This window comes from Narcine bancroftii, chromosome 2 (assembly GCF_036971445.1).
Source record: "Narcine bancroftii isolate sNarBan1 chromosome 2, sNarBan1.hap1, whole genome shotgun sequence".
Lineage (NCBI taxonomy): Eukaryota > Metazoa > Chordata > Chondrichthyes > Torpediniformes > Narcinidae > Narcine > Narcine bancroftii.
This window is the reverse complement of record NC_091470.1, coordinates 156,435,530-156,456,672: the sequence shown is the minus strand read 5'-3', so window position 1 is coordinate 156,456,672 and position 21,143 is coordinate 156,435,530. Positions and strand designations below refer to the sequence as shown.

Genomic DNA, 21,143 nt, shown 5'->3' with positions numbered 1-21,143 from the left:
CAAATTTCTTCGGCAAGACATTGAAGTGCTGATCGTGGAAAGTCAGTTTGTGTGTGTCCAACGAGCAACAAATCTCTCTCTGAAACCAACAAGAACCTTCCTGAGCGGTAACCAGTTACCTTTTTACTAGCCTGGTGAAAATTCATAACTGTTGAATTCTGTGCACAGTATAAGAATTGCCTGATACCGGTGAACTTGGAGGAGTGAGAAGTGAGTTTGGACTGTGACTCAAAGAACGTTACAGAACATGTACACATTATATAACATGTGCACTTAGAATTAGAAGGGGGTTAAGTTAATGGTAATAAAGTTTGATCCTGTTTTTATGTTTAAAGAAAATTAAAAGCAACTTTTATTTAAGTAACCATTTGTCTTGGTGAACTTCTATTGCTGCTGGGTTTATGGGTCCTCTGGGCCATAACAACATTAACCACATTCTCACTGGGCAGAGTAATTGCTCGATACTCTGATGTGTACATGTGTCAGTCAATGAAACATGCACTGTGTGGAAATGTACTTTGTGATCTTTTTATTGAAACTATTCAGGCTTGACTGCTGACTCAATGGTATTGTCATAGTATTACAATAGGGATACTATTAATGAGATTGTTAATAATCTGGTAAATTCGGATAACCTTTATGATCACTAACTGTCCCATGTTCGATATAGTCATGGTTTCTGACATCAAAGAGGAAATGTAAAATGTTTTAAATATAAAAATTAGTCACCGAATTTCAATTGCCAAATGCTAAATATGGCACTGACATTGGTAAATGAGCCAAATGAGAGACTGCGTACAATGTGGTTAGAAAGCAAGGAAGTTGCAACAAGGAATTCATAAAATAAAAATAAAAATTGTATCTATTGTCTCTTTACTAGGAGTAAATAGAGGAAGAGTAAAGTGGGCGGAGGATGGAAAATGTGTGAGCTCATTTATTATGACAATGAATACTTGGTATCAATTTAAATTCCACTTAGGTAAACATTTAAAAAGAGTATTTCCATTATGTAATGAAAAATTAAAATCACCTTTCTCTTCATACTTTCACTGGTGAGTAAATGTATTTAAAACTTCCAGTTGAATGTTTTCATTTGAATCAAAGCAAATGAGCTCAATTTCCGGATCTTCAACAATCTACCAAACTGCAATGGCTTAAAAACATCAACATCTTGTAATGATTCACTCTCCAAAATGTCCTGCTTTCAGTTCAAAGTTAAAGGAATGTAATTTATTGCAAGGCCTAGCATTTTGAATTTCTGGTTATTCAATGAACATAAAGCGATTAATTCATCAAACTTGTTTATTAACAGGCAAGCAAGGCTGTGTTTTTGTTTCCAATAGAAGCAATCTGCTTTCTGGTGTCATCTGCCCAAATAATTTTGGTTGTATGTGAGAGCTGGCCCGAAAATTCACCCTTCTGATACTGATTTTGCTCACCGTAAGTAGTGAGTGTCGCATCAGGATCAAAGTTCAGATTCATTGTCAGAGTACATGCACAACATCACATACAACCTGAGATTCTTTTTTTCCTACGGGCGTAGCAGAATTACCACTTATCAGTAATACAAAAAAAGGTAGTCAAGAAAAGTTAAGTACATAAAAGAGAGAAATATAAACCAAAAAGAAATGTTATCAAACTGTGCAATAGAGAAAATAAATATTCAATCATAATGTGTAAAGTAAAAGTCGTTAAATTAGTTTCTGATTGAGTTTGTTGCTTAAATGTCTGACAGTGGAGGAGTAGCAACTGTTCCTAAAACTGAACAGCGTGGGGGTTCCTTGGAGTGAAGGAGTGAGAGGGATGACCTGATGGAACTATGTAATACAATGTGAGACATAGATGAGCACAACAGTCATAATCTGTTTCCCATTGTTGAGTATGGATTGTGGAGGGTCATGTGACCTCTCTGGCTGAAACCTGGTCGGAATATGGATTGCAAAGGGTCATGTGACCTCTCTGGCTGAAACCTGGTCGGAATATGGATTGCAAAGGGTCATGTGACCTCTCTGGCTGAAACCTGGTCGGAATATGGATTGCAAAGGGTCATGTGACATCTCTGGCTGGAGGTCACCTCACCTACCAATCAAGGACAAGCCCTGCCCACAGGTTAGTGCACACCTGGTCATCGGCCCCTTTAATTGCCTCATTGTTACCTGGGACGGGCTCTCCAGCTGATGGCCCACCACCTGCGAGCCATCTTTCTCTTTTGGGACGAACCCTAGCACCACTCCAGGTTGTGAAATGTAGGTGACGCTGGAGAGGCGTGGGTAAGGTATGTGCAGACAATGGGTTAGGAGCCGTGTATTACTGATCCTAGTTAGAGTAATTAGGAATTGTGCCTGTACTATATCAAGGTATGGTGAGTATGTTGTAACTTGATTATAAAGCTTCCTATCTCCGTGTTGTTACAAGAGAGCGAGAGAGAGAGAGTTTTTGTGTGTGTGTGCTATCCCTATTCTGATTCCTATATACGTGTAAATAAAAACCACTTTTCAGCTAGACTCATTACTCTTACGACTCATCAAAGTTGTTTCTTCACACTCGACACATGGTAAGGATGTCCAGAGGGTGTCCAGTGGTAGGACTTGCGGAGATGGGTTTGAGGGGAGGTCTTTCCCACACAGAGGTTGTCACTTGGAACTCACTGCCAGATGAGGTGATTAAGTCAGATACAGTTATTAAGATGAAGAGGCATTTAGACAAGCACTTGAAGGGGTAAAACACAGGAATCAGACAACTGGGATTAGTTTATGTAAACAAGAAAGACTGCTGGAATATTGGAGAATTTTAAGGTGATTAATTTTGGTAAGTGTAAGATAAAGTACTTTGAAATAGTGAGAAAATAGTATTTGTTGGAAGAAGAAGGAATTTGGGAGAGCCAGTATACCAAGCAAGCAACCGAGAGGAAATTTGTATGCTGACATTATTACAGTTGCCCACCTAAGAAAGTTAATGTCATATATTTACTAGAACGAGTTCTAAGAAGAAAATGTGAAGGCTGGGCCTGTGGTTTAGAAGAATGATGTGCCTCATTGATAAGAGAAACTGACAGGGTTGATGCTTTCTTCTGATTGGAAATCTGCAATTTAATTGAAGGGATTATCTTTATTGCAAAAGGATTTAATAGAAAACTAAAGATTACTTTAGCTATTGTTACAAGCCCAGAGGACTCATAAACTCAGCAGCAATAGATATTCACCAAAACAAATGGTTACTTAAACAAAAGTTGCTTTTAATTATCCTTAAACATGAAAACCGAATCAAACTTTCTTATCACTATTAACTAATTCTAAGTGCACATGTTTGTAATGTGTGTGTAAGTTTAGAAAAGTTCTTTGGTTCACAGTCCAATCTCACTTCTCATTCCTTCAAGTTCACTGGTTAAAGGCAATTCTTTTACTGTGCACAGAATTTAACATTTATGAATTTCACCAGGCTTTGGCACTATAAAGGTAAATGGTTACCGCTCAGGAAGGTTCTTGTCGGTTTTCAGAGAGAGATTTGTTGTTTGATGGACACCTACAACTAATTCCTTGTAACCAACCACTTCAGTGTCTTGCCAAAGAAACTTGCCCCATCAGGGTTTTCCAGATGATGACCTCTTTCTTTCAGGCCACCACAGTGTTCCTTTTTGTTTCTCTTATTTCAAGTGAAACATTAGACAGCCAGTCCTCTCCTCTTGTATGAACCACATGGGCTTTGACCAGGCTGAACTAAGCACTCACAACCTGTCTTCCAAATGGGGTTTTTCCACAAGCTTTCCAGCTTGTCCTGTTCTAGACCCAGCTGCTGCTGCTGACTGTAGAACTGAAAAACTAATCTCTCTCTCTCTCTCTCAGAGAAAAGCCTAGCACCAATAGACATTTACCAAGGCAAGTAGTTACTTAAACAAAAGTTGATTTTAATTATCTTTAAACGTGAAAACAGAATACAACTTTAAATTATCTCTATTAACTTAACTAACCTTAACCCCCTTCTAATTCTAAGCGCACATGTATGTAATGTGTGTGTAAATTTAAGAAAAGTTCTTTGGTTCACAGTTCAATCTCACTTCTCATTCTTCCAAGTTCTCTGGTGGCAGTGCACAGAATTTAACATGTATAAAGTTCACCAGGCATTGATGCTCAGGAGGTTTGCAGAGAGAGATTTGTTGTTCCAGGATTTCCACAACTGAGGTTCCACCATTAGTCATCTCAATGTCTTGCTGATGAAACTTGCCCCATCAGGGTTCTCCAGATGATAACCTCTTTCTTTCAGGCTACCACAGAGTTCATCAGACAGATAGCACTTCCAGCCATCTGCCACTCTGGAGCTTTCTGTTTCAATTCCACAATAGGAGTTAGTCTTTTGCTCTCATCTGTTGTCTTAGGTAGATAAACTTCTCAGGAGTGACCTTTCTGTGCACTTTGCAGAAAGGTCAGAACCCTTGTAAAAATGTTCAACACAGACAACCTGTCTCCAGTTGATTCATTTGATGACATTATTTCAATTAGTGAAATGTGCATAATATTCTCCATAGTTTCTGTAATGTCCATTGAATATGAATTCTTCAGTATTTAAAATAAGATCTGTTTTAAAATGTGTGTATGTATGTAACCTACTCTAATTTTACCAAATTCTCCCAATATTTATCTACATTACACTCTCTCTGCTTGCAAAAACCACATGACCCTCTTAGAACAGCAAGCAGCATTCAGACAGCCTGTGGCTCTGAACATAATCCTCCAAGTTCTTCCGTCTGTTGCTTTTCAAAACAACAATCCATTATTGAAGTCTCTTGGGCACACCCCAAAGCTTTTGCAAAGGCCTTTGGAGCCCGCCTGTCTGGCTTGAGCAGAGCTCCAGTATTTTAAATGAGCTCTGTTTTGATGTGTTTGTAGATGACCTACACTTAAAAAATACCTGCCACAATTTATCTCGCAAAAACATATCTATAATATGTCGTACTATATAGATAGAATTCAAATAAGACCACAATTGATATATTGTGTTGCAATTTGGTCTCCTCAACTAAGGGCGGATGTACTTGCTTTGGAGGGAGGGTAGTGTAGGTTCACCAGGTTATCTCCTGGAATGGTGGGTTTATTCTATCAAGTTCAGTTTATTATCATCTGATTGTACAAATAGAACCTAACAAAATGGCATTCTCCATTCTGCAGTGCAAAAACATGCAAACATACATACAGATAAAACACATACAGACAAACGAAACACATGCAGTAGATATATACATATACAAGCATAAATAGTAGAGTCTTGAATAGTTTGTATGAAGTTTATCAGTTGTTCAGCCATCTTGATGGAAGAAGCTGTACCTCAGCCTGGTGGTTCTGGCTCTAATACTCCCGTATCTCTTTCCTGATGGGAACAGCTGAAAGATGCTGAACGCATGTTGATACGGGTCGCAACGATTTTGCCAGCCCTCTCCTGACAATGATCGAGGAGATAGTCAATAGACTGGGCCTATATCCTATTGAAGAATGAAAGGTCATCTCACTGAAAAACAAAATTCTCATGATGCTTGATAGGATAAATGCAGGTGTGATACACCCAGTCTCAACGTAAGGATAAGGATGAGAAGAAATTTCTTAGTGCTGGTTAGTGAATCTTTGGAATTCACCATGCAAGAGGCCAGTGAAAACTCACCAAGTAGACCTACAAACAAAATTGATTTTTTGATATCAGGAGAAACAGGGATCTGGGGATCACACAACACTGAGATTTTCCTTCACTTGCTTGTTTCTTCTGCTCTTGTCATTTACAGCGGTTCTAAATATTTTACTTTTACCTTGTTCTTCTGGCCCCTAAAATGCCCCCTTTTACCATTTACCTTGTCCCAGATATGATTGCTTTGTCACCCCAATTAAAACCTTTTCCTTTTGTTCTTTCTTTAGTTTTTTTCCTCCTCACCAGCATCCCTAACATCCACTTCATTCCAGGACCAGGTATGACCACCGTTCATTACACAGCAACAACTTTGTAGTGGAGAGAGTGGAGCACCAAGTTCCTTGGAGTTCACTTAACTAGTGACCTATCGTGGACACTCAACATACTGTTACTCGTTAGGAAGGAGCAACAACCACTGCACTTCCTGAGAAGACTGAAGTGGGCAAGACTACCAGCCCCCATCACTGTCACCCTTCAACAGGACCTCTATTGAGAGCATCCTGACCGGCTGTAGTACAGTTTCCTGCAGAGAAACGGAACTGAGGTCAATCCACAGGACCATAAGAGTGGCAGAGAGGATCACTAGAGTCTCCTTCCCACCCCCTGATGTAATCTACTGGGATCATTGTCTGAAGAGGACGCACAAAATCATTGAGAACCCCTTCCACCTTGCACACAGCATCTTTCAGCTGCTTCCGTCGGGTAAGTGATACAGGAGGATCAGAGCTGAGGAACAGCTTCTTCCCACGGGCAATGAGAACGCTGAATGACCACTAACCCTTCGAGATCATGAAGCAAAATGTATTTGTTTATTTATTTGTATATATGAATACTTATCCTGCACATGTATTGTTTGTTTGTATGTATGTGTGTTATATCTGGTTGTTTGCATGTTTTGCACTGAGGACTGGAGAACACAGTTTCGTCGGGTTGTTCTTGAGCAATCAGATGATAGTAAACTTTGTTAAATTCTCTAACCTTTCCCAGACCGATGAATGGTCATTGCCCTGAAATATAAACTCAGTTTCTTGCTTCCCAGATGCTGTTTGTTCCACTGAGCCTATCCTGCAGTTTTTTTTTTACTTGTGTTGCTAATTCTGCTTTTCAATTCAATATCAAAAATGTAATTTTCAAACTCTGATAGAAACCATCACTGATGCAATTTTTTTTTAAAAAACAGGACATTATTTGAAAGAGCGATGTAAAATGTTCAATACCAAGGCAGTCTGTACAGTATGTCCAACTGGAACATATGCTGAATCATGGAATACGTATGAGAGCTGTGCTCCATGTAGAGAGTGTTTAAGAGGTGAGTCCAACTGCCACTGCCACTTTGATACCAAATGCAGACCTGGGTCTCCTTGACTAGTCATTTGATTTGAAATGTAACCATACACTATGTGGAAAAATTGAGTACTTTGTGCACATTTTGTGGGTATAATTCCCCAAAAAATTGGTACCACACACAAAAGTGACAACATCCTTGAGTGATTTAATAAGTGTTGGGGATTCTGGTCATGGGCCGCAATTGTCAGTCAGGGATGGGGTCAGTCGTTGGAGGCATGGGACCATTACTTGGGGTGACGTCTGTGGATTGGAAGCTGTGTATGATGTCAGGGAGGGTTGGGAATAGGATTCCTGGCAGCTCCAAATCGTTGCGCTGCCCTGTATTAGTTTGTCTCCAGTGTAATGTTGATCATTTGATGGAAATTTTCCTGCAAGGCCATGGGAAAGCAGAGGGAGTAGGACAGGAATTCCCAGCACACACAAGGCTAGTGATGTCATCATCCAGTTAACTTTGATGACTCAGGGAAGGGCTGTAGAGGCTGTGGCTGAAGATGCTGAAAAGGGTTCAAAGCACCCACACCCCACCCCACCCAGTTTTCTGCCCGTTCCTCACAACCCACCCATTGCCAGCCCCAGTTTCTCGAAGCCCACTCACTGACAGTCCTTGTGGCCCACCCAATGCCAGGCCCTTGTCCTTGAGGCCCTCCCAATGAGAGGCCCAGGTCCTCCAGGCCCACCCACACTGCCAGACCCAAGTCTTCCAGGCCCACCCAATGCCAGCCCATAATCCACCCAATGTCAGGCCCACTAAAGGAGGGCTGCTTGAATTAAAGGTTTTTTAAAGGAGCAATTTTTGTTCCATCCTGTCTTTAAACTGTCATGTGAGAACTTGAGGGATTCAGTGAAAATATGCTGTGCAATACCCTGTGGTTTTTGAGAATGGACAAAGGAGGAAATGTGTCAAGCCCAATGTGGGGGATTTTGAAAAACTTTGCCTCTGTGACTGAAGTGGGATTCGCTTTGGTAGAAAGAAAACCTGATTTTTGTTCTTTGTCTGATTTACCTTTAGATTAATAATCAGATTTTTAAATGACCATTGTTTTACTTTTCATTGAAATTGGATTTTGTAAAAACCTATGATCCAATTACTTCATCAACTGAGGTTGCACACACATTGTCTTCCAGTATTGAAGGAGGCTTGTCCTTGCATTATGTCGTGCCCACACTTCAACCAGGCACGTGCACTAAATCGGTTGATGCTTGTGAGTAAGTTCGCAAACCGAATGGAAAGGGGAGTTGTGGTTGCCGTCAAGGGACAAGGGGCAACCCAAGGAGGAGAGGTTCATTTGGGGTTTAAGGGGTTATTGCTTGTGGGGATTGTTGGGGTATTTCATGTCTTAAGTGTGTTGTCATATATTGAGATTAAAAAGGAAAACTTAAAAAACAGTAAGGGAAACAAAGGGGATGGAGGTGGTGAAGAAGCAGAAAAGAAGTGAAAATAAAGATATAAGATGGCCATGTTGGACTATATGACTATAAACATTAACGGAATATATAACCAAGTTTAAGTGTATCCCATTGGAAAACAAAATCACAAAAGCCAAAGTTACAATGTTTGGAAAAAACCTGGGAACCATATATGGAACATAACAGAAAGAGCAGGCCTCGGACCACCACCACCTAAAATGATAAGAAGATAAACACGATCAGATTTAATGTGTATAAGTTGATGAAGCGTCTTTTTTGTTTGTATTCCTTTTGTATAAAGATATTGTTTTATTGTATTTTGTATGTTCAATATTTACTGTTTTTGGAGGGGGATGGGAAGGGGGAAGGGGGGATGAGGGAAAAAAGAGAAAATGTCACTGTGAATATTTAAAGAGATGCATCTGTAAATATATTGGTTGATATGGTTCATAGTGCGATTAAATAAAGAATTACAAAAAAAAACACAGGTTTGTGCACTCTGATCCCACTGTCCTGCTCTTCACAAGATTCTATTCTAATATATTTATGTAAATATACAGCTTGGTCCTGGAGAAATGCTCTCTTGTCTTTTCCACATGAGTATGGTATGAACGATAAATAGAGGTGACTTGACTTGAGATCAAAATATACAGACCATTGGTCTGTTCCACCATTTTAATCATGAGCAGATCTATCCACGCCTGCAGCCCCTCCCTGGCTTTGTCCCCCCAATCCTTTTTAAAAAAAAATATATTTTTCACACTGTGAACCATATCAATCAAAATACATACAAACATTTCCCTCTTAAATATATACAGTGGCATTTTCTCCCCTTTTTTCCCCCCTACCTTCCCTCCCCACTCCAAACCCATTAAACATTCAACATATACAATACAATAAAAGCATTAAAGAATGTCATCACACAATGAAAATAAACAAGGCTCTCTTCTGATTTCCAAGTTGACATTATACATTTTTTTTGCTACAGCTAAGGCTATCATAATAATTTTTTTGTGCTTCATCCAGTTTGAGGCCTAATTCTTTACTTCTTATATTACTTAGAAGAAAGATCTCAGGATTTTTTGGTATGTTGCTATTAGTGATTTTATTTAATATCTGATTTAGATCTTCCGAAAAATTTTTCACTTTCTCACATGTCCAAATTGCATGTACTGTTGTTCCCATTTCCTTCTCACAGTGAAAACAAACATCTATCTGATAATGTTGGATCTCATTTTTTAACTTTTGGGGTGTGATATATAACCTGTGTAACCAATTATACTGTATCATGCGTAACCTTGTGTTTATTATATTCTTCATAGTTCCAGAGCATAACTTTTCCCATGTTTCATTTTTTATCTTTGTTTAAATCTTTTTCCCACTTTTGTTTGGGTTTATAGCTTATTTCATCATTTTCCTTCTCTTGCAGCTTAATGTACAAGTTCATTATAAATCTTTTTATTATCATTGTTTCTGTAATCACATATTCAAAGCTGCTTCCTTCTGGTAATCGCAGTCTGTTTCCCAATTTATCCTTTAAGTAGACTTTCAGCTGATGGTATGCAAACATTGTATCATGAGTTATTCCATATTTGTACTTCATTTGTTCAAATGTTAATAAATTATTTCCCATAAAACAATTTTGTATTCTTTTAATTCCTTTTCTCTCCCATTCTCTAAAGGAAACGTTATCTATTGTAAAAGGGATTAGCTGATTTGCGTCAATAATAGTTTTGGTATTTGGTAATTTGCTTTTTTCCTTTCTAAGTGAATCTTCTTCCATATATTGAGTAAATTATGTAATACTGGTGAGCTTTTATATTGCACCAGCTTTTCATCCCACTTATAAAGTATATGTTCCAGTACCTTCTCCTCGATTTAATCTTGCTCTATCTTAGTCCAATCTGGTTTTTCCCTTGTCTGATAAAAATCTGATAAATACCTTAATTGTGCTGCTCTATAATAATTTTTAAAGTTTGGTAACTGCAAACCACCTTGGCTGTACCTCTCTGTTAATTTATCTAATGCTTGCCTCGGTTTCCCCCCTTTCCATAAAAATTTCCTTATTATTCTCTTTAGTCCATTAAAGAATTTCTCTGTTAAGGGAATTGGTAACGATTGAAATAAGTATTGTATCCTTGGGAAGACATTCATTTTAATGCAATTTACCCACCCTATCAACATTAGTGATAATTCTTTCCAATGTTCTTAGTTTTTCTGTAATTTCTTCATTAATGGCTGATCATCTAATTTGAATAGGTATCTTAAATGATTATCTAATCTAATACCTAGGTATCGGATTGCTTGTGATTCTTTTCTAAACTCTGTGTAATCTGTATTATTCATTGGCATCGCTTCACTTTGATTTGTGTTGGTCTTGTACCCTGATATTTCTGTCTTTTATCTAATTCTTTTTATCTAATTCCTTTTATTGATATTTCTTGTTCTGTTAAGTATATTATGATGTCATCTGCAAATAAACTGATTTTATATTCCTTCTCTTTTATTTTTATTCCTTTTATTTTATTTTCTGTTCTTATCTGTTCTGCCAATGCTCCTATTGCTAAAGCGAACAGTGAGGGAGATAGTGGACATCCCTGCCTAGTTGACCTGCTTAATTTAAATTGGTTCGATATATATCCATTTAGTGTCACCTTCGCCAATGGTCCCTTATATAACCCCCAAAGCATGATGCTGAACCAAGCCATGAAAGACCTAAACAATGAAGACGCTGTTTACATCCGGTACCGCACGGATGGCAGTCTCTTCAATCTGAGGCGCCTGCAAGCTCACACCAAGACACAAGAGAAACTTGTCCGTGAACTACTCTTTGCAGACAATGCCGCTTTAGTTGCCCATTCAGAGCCAGCTCTTCAGCGCTTGACGTCCTGCTTTGCGGAAACTGCCAAAATGTTTGGCCTGGAAGTCAGCCTGAAGAAAACTGAGGTCCTCCATCAGCCAGCTCCCCACCATGACTACCAGCCCCCCCACATCTCCATCGGGCACACAAAACTCAAAACGGTCAACCAGTTTACCTATCTCGGCTGCACCATTTCATCAGATGCAAGGATCGACAATGAGATAGACAACAGACTCGCCAAGGCAAATAGCGCCTTTGGAAGACTACACAAAAGAGTCTGGAAAAACAACCAACTGAAAAACCTCACAAAGATAAGCGTATACAGAGCCGTTGTCATACCCACACTCCTGTTCGGCTCCGAATCATGGGTCCTCTACCGGCACCACCTACGGCTCCTAGAACGCTTCCACCAGCGTTGTCTCCGCTCCATCCTCAACATCCATTGGAGCGCTTACATCCCTAACGTCGAAGTACTCGAGATGGCAGAGGTCGACAGCATCGAGTCCACGCTGCTGAAGATCCAGCTGCGCTGGATGGGTCACGTCTCCAGAATGGAGGACCATCGCCTTCCCAAGATCGTGTTATATGGCGAGCTCTCCACTGGCCACCGTGACAGAGGTGCACCAAAGAAAAGGTACAAGGACTGCCTAAAGAAATCTCTTGGTGCCTGCCACATTGACCACCGCCAGTGGGCTGATAACGCTTCAAACCGTGCATCTTGGCGCCTCACAGTTTGGCGGGCAGCAACCTCCTTTGAAGAAGACCGCAGAGCCCACCTCACTGACAAAAGGCAAAGGAGGAAAAACCCAACACCCAACCCCAACCAACCAATTTTCCCCTGCAACCGTTGCAACCGTGTCTGCCTGTCCCGCATCGGACATGTCAGCCACAAACGAGCCTGCAGCTGACGTGGACATTTTACCCCCTCCATAAATCTTCATCCGCGAAGCAAAGCCAAAGAATCCAATTAATACATTTCTCTGGTAGGTTGAACCTCTGAAATACTTTGAATAAATAATTCCATTCTACCCTGTCAAAGTCTTTCTCTGCATCTAAAGCAACAGCCACTGTTGGTATCTTATTTTCTTGTACTGCATGGATTACATTAATGAACTTATAGACATTTTCCGTTGTTCATCTTTTCTTAATAAATCCAGTTTGATCTAGTTTTACTATTTTTGGTACACAGTTGGCCAATCAGTTTGCTAATAATTTTGCTATTATCTTATAAGTAGAGAATTAAGTAGAGATATTGGTCTATATGAAGCTGGTGTTAGTGGATCCTTCCCCGTCTTTGGTATTACTGTAATTATTGCTGTCTCACATGAATCTGGCAAGTTTTGTGTTTCTTCTATCTGGTTCATTACTTCCAGGAGAGGAGAAATTAATAACTCTTTAAATGTTTTATAGAATTCTATTGGGAATCCATCCTCTCTAGGCGTTTTATTGTTCAGTAGCTTTTTTAATATATCTGTACTTCCTCTATTTCAAATGGTTTTATCAGCTTATTTTGCTCCTCTTCTTGTAATTTTGGCAGTTCAATTTTAGCTAAAAACTCTTCTATTTTTATCATCTTTCCCCTCATTCTCAGTTTGGTATAATTGTTCATAAAATTCCTTAAAGTTTTCATTAATCTCCATTGGATTATATGTCATTTGTATGTCCTTTTTCCTTGATGCCAGTACAATTCTTTTAGCTTGTTCTGTTTTAAGTTGCCAGGCTAATATTTTGTGTTTTTCCTCCTAGATTATCATACTTTTGCTTTATTTTCATTATGTTCTACTCTACCTTGTACGTTTGTAATGTTTTGTATTTTTTTTTGTCCGCCAATTCTCTTCTTTTTGTTATATCGTCCCTTGTTGCTAGCTCTTTTTCTGTACTTACTATCTTCCTTTCCAACTGTTCTATTTCCCGATTGTAGTCCTTTTTCATCTTGGTTAATAACATATTATCTGCCCTCTAATGAAGGCTTTCATTGCATCCCATAATATAAATTTGTCTTTCACTGATTTCGTATTTATTTCAAAATACATTTTAATTTGTCTTTCAATAAATTCTCTAAATTCCTGTCTTTTAAGTAGCATGGAGTTTAATCTCCATCTATATGTTCTTGGTGGGATGTCTTCCAGTTCTATTGCTAATAACAGGGGTGAGTGATCAGATAACAATCTAGCTTTATATTCTGTTTTCCTAACTCTCCCTTGGATATGGGCTAACAACAGAAACAGGTCAATCCTTGAGTATGTTTTATGTCTACTCGAATAATATGAGTACTCCTTCTCCCTTGGGTGCTGCCTCCTCCATAAATCCATAAGTTTCATTTCCTGCATTGATTTAACCATAAATTTGGCCAGTTTATTCTTTTTGCTAGTCTTTTGTCCAGTTTTATCCAACATTGGATCCAAATTAAGGTTAAAATCCCCTCCTATCAATATATTCCCCTGCATATCTACAATCTTCAAAAAAAATCTTGCATAAACTTTTGATCCTCTTCATTAGGTGCATATATATTGATCAAATTCCAGAATTCTGAATATATCTGACACTTTATCATTACATATCTCCCTGCTGGATCTATTATTTCTTCCTCTATTTTGATTGGTAATTTTTTATTTATTAATATAGTTACACCTCTGGCTTTTGAGTTATATGATGCTGCCGCTATCTGCCCTACCCAATCTCTCCTTAATTTATTATGTTCCACTTCAGTGAGATGCATTTCCTGCACAAATGCTTTGTCTATTTTCTCTTTTTTCAGGTAATTTAATAGACTTTTTCATTTAATTTGGTTTTGTATTCCATTAATATTTATAGTCATATAGTTCAACATGGCCATCTCATATTCTGTTTACATCTCATTTCCGCTTCCTCACTACCACCATCTCCCCTTTCCCCATTTTCATCTCTGTTTTCCCTCTTTGAACTCTATGTATGACAACACTTTTAAAACATAAAATACTTCAACAACTCCCACATCTAAAATTCCCTTAACCCCAAATGCCCCCCCCTCTCTGAGTTGCCCCTTGTCCCTTGTCTGGCAACCACAACTCCCCTCTCCATTTGGATTGCGAACCCGCTCGCAAGCGTCAACTGATTTCACAGTGTCTGTTATTCTCTCCCACCTAACCCCCTCCAGAAAACTTTTATCTTCACATATAACAAAGCTCACCCTCTTTCCCCCCCTCCTTATTTCCTTTCTTCCCTTTTCTTTTCCTTCTTTAGTTCTTACTTATACATTATTTTTACATCCTTATATGTATTTTGTCATCGTTCTTCGTTCTTGTTACATCTCTTCATCTCTCCTTCTGTCCTGCAGGCATTCTGCAAATTCTCGTGCTTCCTCCGGATCTGAGAACAGTCTGTTTTGCTCCCTTGGGATAAATATTTTAAGCATAGCTGGATATCTTAACATAAATTTATAATCTTTTTTCCATAGGATCGATTTTGCTATATTAATCTCCTTCCTCTTCTTTAAGAGTTCAAAACTTATGTCTGGGTAAAAAAATACATTTTGACACTGTATTCCAATGGTTTTTTGTCTTTTCTAATTTTATTCCTTGCCCTCTCCAGTATATTTTCTCTTGTCATGTATCTCAGAAATTTTACTAAAATGCATCTTGGTTTTTATTGTGTCTGTGGTTTCGGGGCTACAGTTCTGTGTGCCCTTTCTATTTCCAGTTCTTCCTGTATTTCTGGCATTCCCAGGACCTTTGGGATCCATTCTTTTATAAATTCTTTCATATTTGTGCCTTCTTCATCTTCCTTTAGGCCCACTATCTTTATGTTGTTTCACCTACTATAGTTTTCCATTATATCAACCTTCTGAGCTAACAACTCTTTTGACTCTTTAACTTTTTTGTCACTTTCTTCCAATTTTCTTCTTAAGTCATTCACTTCCATTTCTACAGCTGTTTCTTGTTCTTCCATATTTTCTAATCTTTTCCCTATTTCTGTCATGACCAGCTCTATTCTACTCACTTTTTCTTCTGTACTTTACATTTCACTAAATTCTAATGTCAACCATTCTTTTAATGCTCTAATTTTTTCGTGAAATTTAAAAAAATCTATATACTGTCCATCTATTTTACCTTCTATTTCTTTGTGCAGAGCTTGGTCTTCTTTCTCTTCTATGTCTGCACCTGTGTTTGTGTCTTCTACTTCTCTTCCTTGTATCTGTGTCTCTTCTGACTTTCTTGTTGAGTTGCTTGCCTCACTTTGCTGGGCTTCTTCTTGTTTGGCTTCTTGCTGTTGGTCCTCTTCTTCTGGGCTAGTCATTTGTTGGGCCTCCTGTTGCTGTTCTTCTTTCCTATCACTCCCTTTCCTGTCGCTTTCCTCTTCTTCCAGCTGAGAGCCCTGGTGTCGGGCATCCCTCACCTGGTCGCGCTGTGTTTGCTCACTCCTCAGCTGGGCCCCCCTCCCATCGGTGTTCACTTTTTCCTTAGCGTGCTTTTGTTTGGCTCAGATAGCCATTTTTGCAGTCCAGCAGTCAGGAGGTTGCGACTCTGCAGGGTTGTCACCAACCTTGCGGAGTGGGCTCTTTTCTCCACAACGGCTCCCTGTTTCTTCATGAAGGTAAGGCCTTCTCCTTTCTCTTCCAGTGTCTTTTCTTCTTTTTTCCTGTTGTTTTTACTTTTTCCTTCTTTTTTGGGTGCCATTTTCTTTTTTTTCTCCACAACTTTATCTTTTATTTGTTATGTTTTGTTTTTCTTGAACTTTATATTTTCTTCACTTTATTTCTTCTTTTCTGGAGAGGGTTGGTATTCTCCTACCCCATCATGTGATTCCTCCTCCCCGTAACCCTTGATGCTCTGGCTACACAAGAACCTATCAATCTCTGCCTTAAATAGCACCATCATCTTGACTTCTGCAGCCACCTGTGGCAACAAGTTCCACAGACTCGCAACCCTGTGACTAAATAACTTTTTCTTTTTTAAAACTCTTTTTTAAATCGACATCTGTTTACCCTGAGATTCTTCAAACAGGGGGTGGGGGGGGGGGGGAGGAGAAAGTGACAGAATTCAATGAGATGTTGGCACAAGATGAGATTATGCAAAAAAGGGGGGAGTAAACAAAAATAAGTGGATGAAGGCCAGTGGGATTAGAGTGCAGGAGTCTGGTTGCAAAATAGACCCCGGCTTGATGTAAGGAATGTCCCTCATTGTTCATAGTCGCTGCACACAAAGTGTGCAATGATTGATTGAAAAATGAAGTTAAAATATGTACTTTGTAATTGAATCCTAAGTCTGTGCAGAATACAATCCAATGTCAATGAGACGTAAATTGTAATGAAACTATAATTACAAAATCTGGTGATTAAACTACAGGTGTTTCCCTACTTACGATGGTCCGACTTACAATTTTTCTAAGTTACAATGGTTCGAATCTGTACTTTCAATTTTGAATTCTGATCTGTTCCTGCACTTGCGATATAACCATATAACAATTTACAGAACGGAAACAGGCCATAACGGCCCTTCTAGTCCACACCGATTTATGTGAAACTCCACTAATTCCCCCTTCCCACTCTCTTGCCCATAACCCTCCAACTCCCTCACATCCATGTGCTCATCTAACCTCTTAAATGTCAGAATTGACTCTGCCGCAACTACCTCTTCCGGTAGATCATTCCACTAAGCCACCACTCTGAGTGAAGAAGCATCCTCTTATATTATTCCTAAAGTTTTTCCCCATAACCCTTAACTTATGACCCCTTGTTCCAATCTCCACTACCCTCAGGGGAAAGAGCCTATTCACATCCACTCTATCTATTCCCTTCATAATTTTAAATACCTCTATCAAATCCCCTCTCAACCTTCTACGCTCTAATGAATAAAGTCCCAGTCTGCTCAATCTTTCTCCATATTCTAGATACTGCAATCCAGGCAATATTTTGGTAAACCTTCTTTGCACCCTCTCTACCTTATTTATATCCTTCCTATAATTTGAAGACCAGAACTGCACACAATACTCCAAACCTGACCTCATCAATGCCTTACAGCATCTCAACTTCACCTCCCAGCTCCTATATTCTGTGCTATGATTTATAAAGGCCAGCATACCAAAATCCTTCTTCACCATCCTATCTATATGGGAATCCACCTTCAAGGAATGCTGAACATTTAATCCTAGATCCCTCTGTTCCTCAGCATTCCTCAATGCCCTCCCCTTCACTGCACAGGTCCTATTTTGGTTATTTTTCCCAAAATGAAGCACCTCACACTTATCTACATTAAACTCCATTTGCCACCTTTCAGCCCACCTTTCCAAACAGTCCAAATCCTTCTGTAGTCCATGAAAACCCTCCTCACTATCCACAACTTCCCCTATTTTTGTATTGTCCGCATATTTACTCACCCAATTTTACCGCCTAAACATCAAAATAACAAAGGAGCCAACACTGATTCCTGAGGCACACTCTCTCGCAATGTTGGGTGATGGCAGCATCACACGAGAGTACTGAACAGCATATGATGCAGTGTATGTTAAAGGTTTTTTCAGGGTGGAATAAAGGTATTCAAAATGTAATTATTAAAAAAATAGTAAATACGGCATTTTTTTCCGACTTACTCTGGGTTTGCCGTCACTGAACTCCATCTTAAGTTGAGGAGCACCTGTAAAAGCCATTCATTTAAAAAAAGAAAGAAACATTGACTATAGTTTTATTCAGTCAGTCTAGGTTCCCATTTTAATCAAGGAGGACAAACCTTTCAAAATCCTCATGTCGGGAAGTTGGACACATTTCCTCCCTTGTTCATATTCACTGGTTGATGTTGAACTTGACCTGGAGCATGATGCATAACAATTGAATACTAGAGCTGCTTCTTATGCATCTGTTAACAGTGTTTGGAGTGGAATTCCATAGGATTGCTTCATATTCCCTCTATCCCTCATCTGACATGCAGTAGGGAGTTATAAATAGGGTGTAATTTTCATTGCAGGTTGGTCATTGTGATGCAGTGATTTTTTTCCCCAATTATTGAAAAAATAAGGGGATTTGTTTGCTGGTCATTTAACAGATTATTTAATGAAAATGTTTCCTGTTTCCATTCAGAAAATGGTCTTCAAGTTGAAAAGGAATGCAATGGAAAATTGAATGTTAAATGTACCTGTCGTCCAGGCTATAAATTGAGCGATTACATCCACCAAAATCAGTGCAGCAAAATATGTGAGAAGGGTCACCAATTGAAACCAGGTACGAAACTGAATTTTCAACAAACAGTGGCAAGACAACAGAACAGCAAATATGTTTTGTTAATTTTCAGCATCTCATTACCAACACCAGTGTCCATAATTGCTCTTGAGAAGGTAATGGTCAGCCACCTTCTTGAATCATTGTGAATCTTGCATGGTGTTGGGTAGTTATTTAAAAAAACTGAGACATACAACATGGTAACAGGACCTTCCGGCCCACCAACCCGTGCTGCCCAAATACCCCAAATAACCTACAAACCCCGAACATTTTTGAAGGGTGGATGAAACTGGAGCACTCAGAGGAAACTCAGGCAGATAGGGGAAGAACATACAAGTACCTTACAGATTTGAACCTGGATCACTGCTGCTGTAATAGCATTGTGCTAATCGCAACGTCAACCGTTCCACCATTAATAGATTCAGGATTTGGCCCCAATAATATATTTCCAAGTCAAGGTGGTACACAACTCTCAGGGGAACCCACAAGTGGCATTTTAAATTGGGTCTGCTGCCCTTATTAACCTTGCTTTTGGAGTAAAGGAGGGAATAACTGCAGTGGATTTTGTAGTAAACACCGCAGTCACTGTTGGTGGACAGAATGTCAGTAAAAAAAGACTCCATTGTCCTGTGTCAGAGTTGTTGGAGTGCATTCCATCGCATTCTTGACACATCCCTTACAAGTGGTGGAGTAAATGACATGCCTCATGGTACCCAGCCTCTGAACTTCTCTTGAGGTTGGTCCATTTGGTCAAACAGTGGTCTCTAGGTTGAAAATGGTCATTGCCTGAGATTTCTGTGGTGAAAATGTTAGTTGGCACTTATCAGCCCAGATCTGAATGTATTGCTCTTGGGCTGAGACAACTGACCTGCGATATGATTCCAACTGTCTTTGTAGTGAGACTTGTTATTTAGGTTTCCATGTAAATAAAAAAAACACTCCACACAGTAAGTAAAGGTTTAATTTAGACCCTTGTTGAAAATCAAAAGTTCTTTTCAAATTTTTGATGAAACTGACTAGAAGATATGAATCAATTTGCTGGAGGCTAGAGACTCATCTCCTCACTGTCATCAATGTAACCATTTAAATTAACTGTACAATTTTATTCATCTTGTTGCATTTGTAGGAGACTTGCATACCTGTGAACCATGTCCAGCAGGATTTTATGCGGATGACAAAGGAACCAAATCGTGCAAGCCTTGGACAAGGTAGTTTTAACTTCTGAACGTCTTCATAAAAGGTTCATACTCATCTTGTAGCAGTGCAGTCTTCAAATGGATTCAGGGTCCCACTTTCCTCCTGCTCAACATAGAAGTGAGACACTGCAAACAGGCCCTCTCACCGGGTGGAACGTTAATACAGTGAGGACACCACTTTATTCTAAGGATCAAGATCATCACTGACTTAACTTCGGAATCAGAATGACTGTGTCATGAAATTAATTGTTTTGCAGCAGTATCACAGTCCATTTACAAGATTTTTTTTTAAATGTAAGAAAAAGACAAAATAGGGCAGTGTCTGTGGTTCATCGATCATTCACGAATCTGATGGCAGAGGGGAAGAAGCCATCCTTGTGTCACTGAGTGCTCGTCTTCAGGCTTGTGTATCTTTTCCCCAATGGTAGTAGAGAGAAAAGGGCATGGCCTGACTGGTGGGGGGGGTCCTCGAGTATAGAGGCTGCTTTCTTAAGAGGCCGCCTCTTGTAGATGTCCCCGATAGAGTGTCGACTGGTGCCTGTGATGTCGCAGGCTGAGTTAACAACCCTCTGGAGTTTTTTCCTGTCCTGACCATTGACACCTCTGTACCACTCAGTGATGCAACCAGCCAGAATGCTCTCCATGGTTCCTCTGTAGGAGTTTTTGAGAGTCTTCAGTGATATTCCAAATCTCCTCAAATTTCTCACGAGCCTTCTTCAAAATTGCATCGATATGGAGGTGCCAGGGGGGGAGTCACGTGATGGAGTAGTGGCCGGTCAGGGAACTCCAGCCCTCTCTGGAAAAGTTTAAAAAAAATACACAAAACACAAAGGCACAAGAATAAAAATTAAAACAAAGTGAAAGTAAAGGTGGGAAGAAAATGGCAGCGAAGAAAGAAAAGTCGAAAGCAACGGGAAGAAGAGAAGAAGAAAGAACGTTGGAAGGTGAAGGCCTTACCTGTCTGAGGAGGCCCGCCACGGAGAGAGAAGCCCGCTCCCTAAGGTCAGTGGAAGTCCCAAGCTCGGGACTACAAAAAGTGCGCAACCACGCATGCGCGACTCCTTGCGCATGTGCGATGCGCATGAAAAAAAAACACTGACGGGAGTCGATCTCCACAGCTGAGATGACAGCTGCAACACAACAACAGGAAGAGAACATAGAAAATAAAGAGAACAAGAAAGAAGAGAGTAAAAAGAAAACAAGGAAACAACAGATGACCAACCCAGAGGAAGAAGAAGAACATAGAGAAATGGAAGAAGAAGGGAAAGGCAAGACAATGGATATTTTTTTTTAAAGAATATATGGAATCAGTAAAAGAATGGCAATTAAAAGAATTTAGTGAAATAAAAAGAAGAATTAAAAGTGCAGAAGAAAAAATGAATAGAATAGAGATGGTCATGTCAGATATAGGAAAAAGAGTGGACAAGGTGGAAGAATGAGAAACAGCCGTAGAAATGGAAGTAGAGGACTTAAA

General features: G+C 39.4%; 1 protein-coding gene across 1 annotated transcript in view; it reads left to right on the top strand.

The window, feature by feature from the left end:
• Positions 1 to 21,143, top strand: part of LOC138754464 (tumor necrosis factor receptor superfamily member 5-like) — a 63,229-nt gene that overhangs the window by 28,666 nt on the left and 13,420 nt on the right. The window contains exons 2-4 of the mRNA XM_069918765.1: positions 6,851 to 6,979; positions 18,336 to 18,476; positions 19,600 to 19,681. Of these exons, the coding sequence (XP_069774866.1) occupies positions 6,851 to 6,979; positions 18,336 to 18,476; positions 19,600 to 19,681 (352 nt within the window). The remainder of the gene's footprint in view (positions 1 to 6,850; positions 6,980 to 18,335; positions 18,477 to 19,599; positions 19,682 to 21,143) is intronic.